Source organism: Mizuhopecten yessoensis, unplaced genomic scaffold, assembly GCF_002113885.1.
Source record: "Mizuhopecten yessoensis strain PY_sf001 unplaced genomic scaffold, ASM211388v2 scaffold8195, whole genome shotgun sequence".
Classification (NCBI taxonomy): Eukaryota; Metazoa; Mollusca; class Bivalvia; order Pectinida; family Pectinidae; genus Mizuhopecten; species Mizuhopecten yessoensis.
This window is the reverse complement of record NW_018407426.1, coordinates 181334-190739: the sequence shown is the minus strand read 5'-3', so window position 1 is coordinate 190739 and position 9406 is coordinate 181334. Positions and strand designations below refer to the sequence as shown.

General features: G+C 41.1%; 1 protein-coding gene across 2 annotated transcripts in view; it reads left to right on the top strand.

Annotated features, from left to right (window-relative positions):
- Positions 1–4833: 4833 nt before the first annotated feature.
- The window catches only part of LOC110455273 (SUZ domain-containing protein 1-like), a 28779-nt gene continuing 24206 nt past the window's right edge, over positions 4834–9406 (top strand). For both annotated transcript variants that reach the window (XM_021505289.1, XM_021505288.1), the window contains exons 1-3: positions 4834–5084; positions 7287–7339; positions 7914–8030. In XM_021505289.1, coding sequence (XP_021360964.1) covers positions 5022–5084; positions 7287–7339; positions 7914–8030 — 233 coding nt within the window. In that variant the 5' untranslated portion in view covers positions 4834–5021. The remainder of the gene's footprint in view (positions 5085–7286; positions 7340–7913; positions 8031–9406) is intronic.

Genomic DNA, 9406 nt, shown 5'->3' with positions numbered 1-9406 from the left:
GTCGGCCGTAACCTTGTAGCTGGACTATCAATCCCCGAGGTCGGCTGTAGCCTTGTAACTGGACTTTCAGTCCCCGAAGTTGGCCTTAACCTTGTCGCTGGACTATCAGTCCCCGAGGTCGGACGTTTCCTTGTAGCTGGACTATCAATCCCCGAAGTCGGCCTTAACCTTGTAGCTGGACTATCAATCCCCGAGGTCGGCTGTAGCCTTGTAACTGGACAATCAGTCCCCGAGGTCGGCTGTAGCCTTGTACCTGGACTATCAGTCCCCGAGGTCGGCTATATCCTTGTAACTGGACTATCAGTCCCCGAAACCGGCCTTAACCTTGTAGCTGGACTATCAGTCCCCGAAGTCGGCAATAACCTTGTAGCTGGACTATCAATCCCCGAGGTCGGCTGTAGCATTGTAACTGGACTATCATTCCACGAAATCGGCCTTAACCTTGTAGCTGGACTACCAGTCTCCGAAGTCGGCAAAAAAATTGTAGCTGGACTTACAATCCCCGAGGTCGGCTTAGCCTTGTACCTGGACTATCAGTCTCCGAGGTCGGCTGAAGCCTTGTAACTGGACTATCGGTCCCCGAAGTCGGCAACAATCTTGTAACTGGACTATCAGTCCCCAAAGTCGGCAATAACCTTGTAACTGGACTATCAGTCCCCAAAGTCGCCTTAACCTTGTAGCTGGTCTATCAATCCCCGAGGTCGGCTGTAACATTGTACATGGACTATCAGTCCCCGAGGTCGGCCATAACCTTGAAAATGGACTATCCGTCCCTGCGGTGGGCCATAACCTTATAGCTGGACTATCAGTCCCCGATGTCGGCCATAACATTGTAGCTGGACTAACAGTCCCCGAGGTAGGCTATAATATTGTAGCTAGACTATCAGTCCCCGATGTCGGCCTTAACCTTGTAGCTGGACTACTAGTCCCCGAGGTCGGTTGTAACCTTGTATCTGGACTATGAGTCCCCGACGTTGGCCGTTACCTAGTAGGTGGATTTTGAGTCCCCGAGGTTGAGGTCGGCCTTCTTGTTAAGAATAAATATTTTTTCAGTCAAACGTCGTAAATTTGTACAGCTAAAATAGGTTTTATATATATGTTTTCCCTTTTCTAATTTTCTACACATGTTTTGGAACATTTTAAGACCCGAATTGGCATTAATAATGTTAATTTTATGTGTCGGCCATAACTTTGTAGCTGGACTATCAGTCCCCGGGGTCGGCCGTAACCTTGTAGCGTGACTACCAGTCCCTGAGGTGGGCCATAACCTTGTACCTGGACTATCCGTCCCCGAGGTTGGCCATAACCTTGAAAATGGACTAACAGTCCACGCTGTCGGCCATAACCTTGTATCTGGACTACCAGTCCCCGAGGATGGCCCTAACCTTGTAGCTGGACTACCAGTCCAAGAGGTTGAGTTCCCGATAAATAAATAATAAATATGCAACATTTGATATAGCGCCCTATCTAGATAACATAAACCACTCTAAAGCGCTTTACAGTGTCGGTCATAACCTTGTAACAGAACTACCATTACCCGTGGTTGGCCGTAACCTTGTAGCTGGACCACCAGTACCCGCAGTCGGCCTTTGTCTTGTAGCTGGACAATCAGTCCCCGAGGTCGGCAATAATCTTGAAAATGGATTAGGAGTCCCCGCTGTCGGCCATAACCTTATAGCTGGACTACCAGTCCCAGAGGTCGACGTAGGCCATAACATTATAGCTGGACTATCAGTCCCCGAGGTCGGCCATAACCTTTAAAATGGACTAAGAGTCCCCGCTTTCGGCCATAACCTTGTAACTGGACTACCAGTCCCAGAGGTCGAGGTCGGCCATAACCTTGTATCTGGACTACTAGTCCCCGAGGTCGAGGTAGGCCATAAAATTGTACCTGGACTAACAGTCCTCGATGTCGGCCTTAACCTTGTAGCACGACTACTAGTCCAAGAGGTCGAGGTCGGCCATAACCTTGTAGCTGGACTATCAGTCACCGAGGTCGGCCATATCCTTGAAAATGGACTAAGAGTCCCCGCTGTCGGCCATAACCTTGTAACTTGACTACCAGTCCCAGAGGTCGAGGTCGGCCATAATCTTGCAGCTGGACTAACAGTCCTCGAGGTAGGCCGTAACATTGTAGACTATCAGGCCCCAAGGTCGGCCATACCAGTGTAGCTGGACTAACAGTCCTCGAGGTAGGCCATAACATTGTACCTGGACTAACAGTCCTCGATGTCGGCCTTAACCTTGTAGCTGGACTACCAGTCCCAGAGGTCGAGGTCGGCCATAACCTTGTAGCTGGACTATCAGTCCCCGCTGTCGGCCATAACCTTGTAACTGGACTACTAGTCCCAGAGGCCGAGGTCGGCCATAATCTTGTAGCTGGACTAACAGTCCTCGAGGTAGGCCGTAACATTGTAGACTATCAGTCCCCAAGGTCGGCCATACTCGTGTAGCTGGACTAACAGTCCTCGAGGTAGGCCGTAACATTGTAGACTATCAGTCCCCAAGGTCGGCCATACCAGTGTAGCTGGACTAACAGTCCTCGAGGTAGGCCGTAACATTGTAGACTATCAGTCCCCAAGGTCGGCCATACCAGTGTAGCTGGACTAACAGTCCTCGAGGTAGGCCGTAACATTGTAGACTATCAGTCCCCAAGGTCGGCCATACCAGTGTAGCTGGACTAACAGTCCTCGAGGTAGGCCGTAACATTGTAGACTATCAGTCCCCAAGGTCGGCCATACCAGTGTAGCTGGACTAACAGTCCTCGAGGTAGGCCGTAACATTGTAGACTATCAGTCCCCAAGGTCGGCCATACCAGTGTAGCTGGACTAACAGTCCTCGAGGTAGGCCGTAACATTGTAGACTATCAGTCCCCAAGGTCGGCCATACCAGTGTAGCTGGACTAACAGTCCTCGAGGTAGGCCGTAACATTGTAGACTATCAGTCCCCAAGGTCGGCCATACCAGTGTAGCTGGACTTTGAGTCCCCGATGTTGGCCGTTACCTTGTAGCTACATTGTAGACTATCAGTCCCCGATGTCGGCCTTAACCTTGTAGCTGGACCCCGATGTTGGCCGTTACCTTGTAGCTGGACTTTGAGTCCCCGATGTTGGCCGTTACCTTGTAGCTGGACTTTGAGTCCCCGATGTTGGCCGTTACCTTGTAGCTGGACTATCACTCCCCGATGTTGGCCGTAACCTTGTATCTGGACTATGAGTCCCCGAGGTCGGCCCTAACCTTGTATCTGGACTATGAGTCCCCGATGTTGGCCGTAACCTTGTAGCTGGACTATGAGTCCCCGATGTTGGCCGTTACCTTGTAGCTGGACTTTAAGTCCCCGAGGTTGTGGTCGGCCTTCTTGTTAAGAATAAATATTTTTTCAGTCAAACGTCGTAAATTTGTACAGCTAAAATAGGTTTTGTAGATATGTTTTCCTTTTTTCTAATTTTCTACACATGTTTTGGAACATTTTAAGACACGAATTGACATTCATTATGTTTATTTTTGGTACCACTAATGAGTAATGGGTATGTATTGACCGTTGACCATACTGACCATATTGACGAAAGTACAATAATGTGTAAATGTTGTTTACTTTGCTTGGCTACATCAACTAATGGAATTAATGAACACGTGCTTCCGTGCTTCGTATGTATGGTGATAATTGACGTCACAATGTGGGTGGATCTACTGGTGGAAATCAGTCCCTGAGGTTGGTCGTTACATTGAAGCTAGACGTTTTTCTGACACAGTTTACATGTCGTAATTGTTCATGCGGGATTTATCTTTTGATGTAAAGAAGGGTTTGATATGCACATCAGTTGACCTGCCGTTGTATCGAACATTTCTACTTTGACCATATATGTTTTAACTAGAAAACACGTCTTAAGAGACTCAAGTATACGTAAAGGCATACAGCCATTGAATCAACTGATAGTATTTAATTTAAAATTTGTTAAAATTTCCTTATAACGCAATATTTATTTCAACCCAATTTTACAACCTTTTAATGGATATCTTAACTTTTGTCATGAATCGAAATGAAAGGAAATGATAAAACTATATTTAAACCACTCTCAATAAATAATACTGAAAATGAATAATAAAGAAATAAATTATATGCAGTTGCGTCCACACCAGGACAAAACTGGATGCTGATACTTTGCTGCTAAGGAAATGAAACTAAATTATTATTGTGAAATTAAAAAAAAACATGTTATAAGTCGACCATCCATGCCATACAAGAAGGTAATATGCTAGTACAGTTAATCATGTTCAAAATAATACTACATTCCACCAACTTCAGTAAAAAAAGTTTTCGGCTAAATTATTGCAATATTATACCTTCTGTGTATGTTTCTCGGACACTTTGCTTATACATGGAATGTGATATTCTAGGTGTAATGGAGTGGGGTAGGGGAGGGGGCAGAATTCAATTATTTTAGTGTCTCAAAAGGACTTAATTATATCTAAGACTGACTTATACCCGTATTGTAATTATCACAAACCTACGTTTGTTAATTCGTGCGCACGGATAAGTAAATGTTTTAGTATGTCCCTTTAGCTATCATATATTGGGGAAGAACTAATAATGAGAATAGAAAGATAACTCCTGGTAACTGGTACACACCGAGTTTTGTTAATTCGTGCGCACGGTTTGGTAACTCGTGCGCACGGATTACTAAATGTTTTACCATGTCCATTCTGGGGCTCCGTAGTACGGGACATTTATCGCAATCGTATTTATAAAATATTTTAAGAAATTGTTTCAAACGTCGAACGATATCCGGATATTATATACCGGTAGTCGTTTCTTCCTTCACTTTGATTTCCGTTCCAACTTCTGGTAGTCGTAAACTATGTAACTTTTTCGGTTAAAGTTGGTCGTAATTTCCATCGTTAATGGAATTCATGTCGAATTACAATCCTGGGAAATGTAAAGAAGAAGTTCATCTATTTGACAAGGATTTGGCAAGTTTGAAGATTATTGTTAGAGTCCTGCAGGAAAGCTGTTGATCGGTCATGGCCGAGGATGGCGCAGAAGTAACTGTTCTTGACAGTTGGGAGGAACTTGACGACAGCAGGGTATTTTACTTTCTAATCAATTTGAAGTTATATGTTTTATATCTTTATCATGCAAACTGGACAGGTAAAAAGCATCTGTTTCATTGGTACGCTATGGAAGAAAAAAATCATGTTGCATTGTCTAGCCCCAGGTATTTTGTTTTTAATTTAATTCTGCCGTCGTACGTTGTAACAGACTTGGTTAGAACTTGGAATCTCTGAGACAGAACCCTACTGTAGATAAATGTTCTAATCAACATGATCTACCTTTCATGAACCCGGCCTGATGGTCTGGAAGAAGGGGGTCTACATATACTCCTTCATTCGGTTCAGGATGACACGGTTCAAGATGATACGGTTCAAGACTTTCCTTGGCAGTGGCGGATCCACAGGTTTTTTTTGGGGGGGGCTTAAGGACCCCCCCCCCCCCCCCGATAGGTCTACAATAGTGTGATCCCTCTATAATTAGAACACTTTCGGAGGTCACCTTTTTTTCGGGAGCTTTATGAGATAACCCTCTTTCCAATCGTCTGGAACTGTTTCCTCCTCCCATATGTTCTTGAAGAAGGGGTATAGCGTCTCCAAACTGGTTTCTGTATCGGCCTTAGCGCCTCTGCAGGAATACGTACCATCTGGTCCAGCTGCTTTGTTCTTGTTGAGCTGTTTGATGGCTCTACAGATCTCCTCTTTGGTGGGTGTGCTGCAATATATATCGGTAGTTCGCTGTCATCTGTCTGGTGGTTTCTGTGGGGGTGGTCTATTTAACAGCTCCTCAAACTGTTCCATCCATCTGTTCCTCTGTCCTTCTTCTTCCGGGAATAGCTCTTCCTATACCTTAATATCCTTAACTGGTCTTTCTGGTTTGCCGTATTTTCCAGATAGTTTCCTAATAGTGGTGTACAGATCCTGCATATTTCCCTGGTTTGCTGCCTTTTCCACTTCATCTGCCATCCCTTCCATATAGCTTGTCTGCCTTTATGCTCCTCCTGACGGTTTTGTTTGCCTCAAAGTACTCCTCTCTTGTGCTTTGGCTTAATCCCCCTTTTCTGTCCGCTATCTGGATAAGAGTTTCTGCAGAGATCCACTCCTTATGGTGATACTTCGAGTGGCCCAGGACATCCTGACTGTATGTTGATATAACTGCATCCTTAACTCCTTTCCATGTTGTCTCGATGTTATATATATCCTCTGCTTGTAACACTTGTAAAGCTTGAAACCTGTTCGAGAGTGTGATCTTAAGTTGAATTCTTGTTTTGCAGTCAACATATTTCAATGTCCCATTTTTCTCGTTTTCTTAAGAATTCTTTTATACATTTACCTCAATTTATCACCAGAACCCCTTAACAAGACCAAAAGTCCTTTAGAGAAATGCTGACAGTATAACAAGGTTTTACTGTAGTTTCAAAATGGAGTATGGTCGGCGGGTAGTATTTATATAATATTTGTATATTTCTGTTGTTTTGGGACAGACATATCCATTACAACTACTGTATATCGTGTGATATATAGTTGTCAATTTATGTATATATGCTGTTATATGTTTCAAACATATAACAACATATTACTGAACAATTATAACATTTATATCATTATAATATTAAATCAGTCATTGCTCTGTATTATACTGCAGAACAAAACTTCTACTGAAATAAAATATTTAAGAATATTTGACAAGAAAATATATTTCATTTAACTTCTTTCATTGAATCATACAGTACAAATGTTGTTCTTCTCCTTGCATTTCCATGTTTTCATATTTCTCTAAACAATGTCAATTCCAATAATACATCAAAATAATTTGAAGTATGTCAGGTTGGAATGGCATGCTTTTCTGCCCTGTGGTACATATACTCTTGTTAAAATTTGTCTGAGAGATAGTATTAGTGATATGAAATTGTCCACTACTAAGTTTCCCTGTCATTTCTGATTGTCATGTCAGTACATTTTACTGTTTTAAGTTGAAGATGGCATAATTTTCAATCACTCCTGCTTAGCCTAGGTGTATATATCAGCAAAAAATGGCATTTGGGGACCAGGGTGCAGGCTTGGTTTTTTCTTATGCTTTATATTTACATAATTATGTACCTGTACATTAGTATATGTGGCTTCAATTTGGTAATATTGAAAGAGTTACAGTGTCCTAGACTTATTTAAAACGTTTGCACCAATTATGCACCCAAACTGTTTTCTGTATTTTTTGATTTGTTGTTTAATTTTTTTCAGATTATGAATAAAAAACTGGAAGAAATCAAAATTTCAAACCAAGATGACAAAAAGTAAGTACATGTATAAAGTGTATTTTGTTATTCTCCGTTTTTGAAAAACCAAGAATACTTGATTACATGTGTTCTTTCAACTGCCTCTCTGTCTGCTATATGCTTTTGTTTCTTTTTGTGCAATATATAGCTGCCCAAAAACAAATTTGGTACATAATGCCAAGTCTGAGGCTTAATTTGAAACTGCTATGAAAAGGTTTTATTTTCAACAATTCTGATTGAACATAAAGAATAGGAAGTTTGAGGCTGGGAATGAGTGCCAATGTGATATATGATGATCATATGTATGGTTATGTTAAATGAGGCTTCCCAATTCTGATTGGTTCATTGGTTTAAAATTTCCTTGCAACAACACTGTCACTAATTAATTAGACTATTCAAATTTTGATTTGTTAATCAGTTTCTGTGCAATAACTCTCCTAAAATGGTTCAGTTCCAGCCAAATTTGTTATACATATCCATTTGAATCAAACTCAGAATATAATTAAAGGGAGAGAATAAAAGAACTAAATGGTATTGAGAACTCAAAGTGATGTAAATAGTAAAAATATCATCAGTTGATATTGAATTTCAGAATGACAGGTTCGTTGGTGTTAGAAAATCAGGACAGAACGCAATATCAGCCACAAGTGCGAATACTCAAACGCAGATCAGACCCTGGGGCAACTGCCAGCTCACAGCAAGATGCAAGGTTAGTAATGAATCAAAAAAGGAGTTATATCTGTCTCTCTATAGAATAGATTTTTTTATACATATATATATAGACAAAAGGGCATTTTGTGTCATGTGCGCTCTCCACAGACCTGTGTACATGAGCCCAAGTTGAGCAAGATATCGCCCAGATAGAAACAAATACATATACATAGCAAAGTGTTTTCTCCTGGCTTATATACAGTAGCTACTCTCAGCACTTGGTCATACTATTTAAAAAAAAACCACCAACCAATCATTTTTGTATTGAATGCGAAAATCAACATAGCTGCTTTGGGGTGCAGATGACAAAGCCAAATGCATGGAATATACATCTGAACCCTCAATGAATTGTGTTTATTTTCAACAGAGTATGTTGTTGGGAATTTCTGCCATCAGGCCAGCTAGGGCAGGCCATTGATATAGGCTTACGCTGTACATGTGTGCACACAAGTATCTGCACAGGTATAATTTCTGATCTCCCAGCTTTCCTGAAATTCTAGGATGAACATTGTAACCTTATGAGCTGATTTGGATAGTAATCTTGCTTTCTTTTTCAATGCAGAGCTGATCACCTATTCTTTTTGTCCAATTCAACTTTCTGGCCTCATCAGTTATTGACTTCTGGGTAAAATCCCTTCGCCGTTTTAAATGTTCTGAAAAATATGCCTATTTGAGTACTTCCTTTTCATCCATTTGATTCATGAACTATATGATCATTGGTAAGTTAGTTACATTAAATAGGATGGTTTATTAGGTGGCACAGTAGGGTAGCAGTGTACAGTAGAGGGTTGTGGCCATGGGTAATATTTTTGTTAAATGGCTAACCCCTGTATAATGATATGTAAAAAAATTATAAAAATAAAACTATACTAAAATTGGTATAAGCATGATGAAGTGGGCTATGTGAGCTTCACATTTGTAAAAAAGAAAGAAGATTTTTTTGGTTCGACAATAAAATTTTGGCCATAATCCGAAAGGGTGCGTACACATGAAAAGCTAGCTTTACAGGAGGTAAAATTTTGACAACAGCACACGACGCAAAATTGCAAAAAATCAAGTTTTACAACTTTACTGGGACCCAGATAATTCTGCAACCAGGTAGGTAATCTTTAATTTCAGACAGAGCTTAGGAAAAAAATTACTAGTTGCGGGGGTCAAATTTTGGGTTAAAAATAGCAATTTTTGGCATTTTTTGGTAATTTTTGATGTGGTAACCATGGTTTTCACACAAGTGACATACATAGAAAAAAGAGGTTTATACACTTCTCAGTACTTTATATGTATTGTAAATGTAATGCAGTTTACAAATATATATACATGTATACATGTGTTGTGTAGGGTAAATCCGCTGTGTTTACATTTCCTCGACATGTG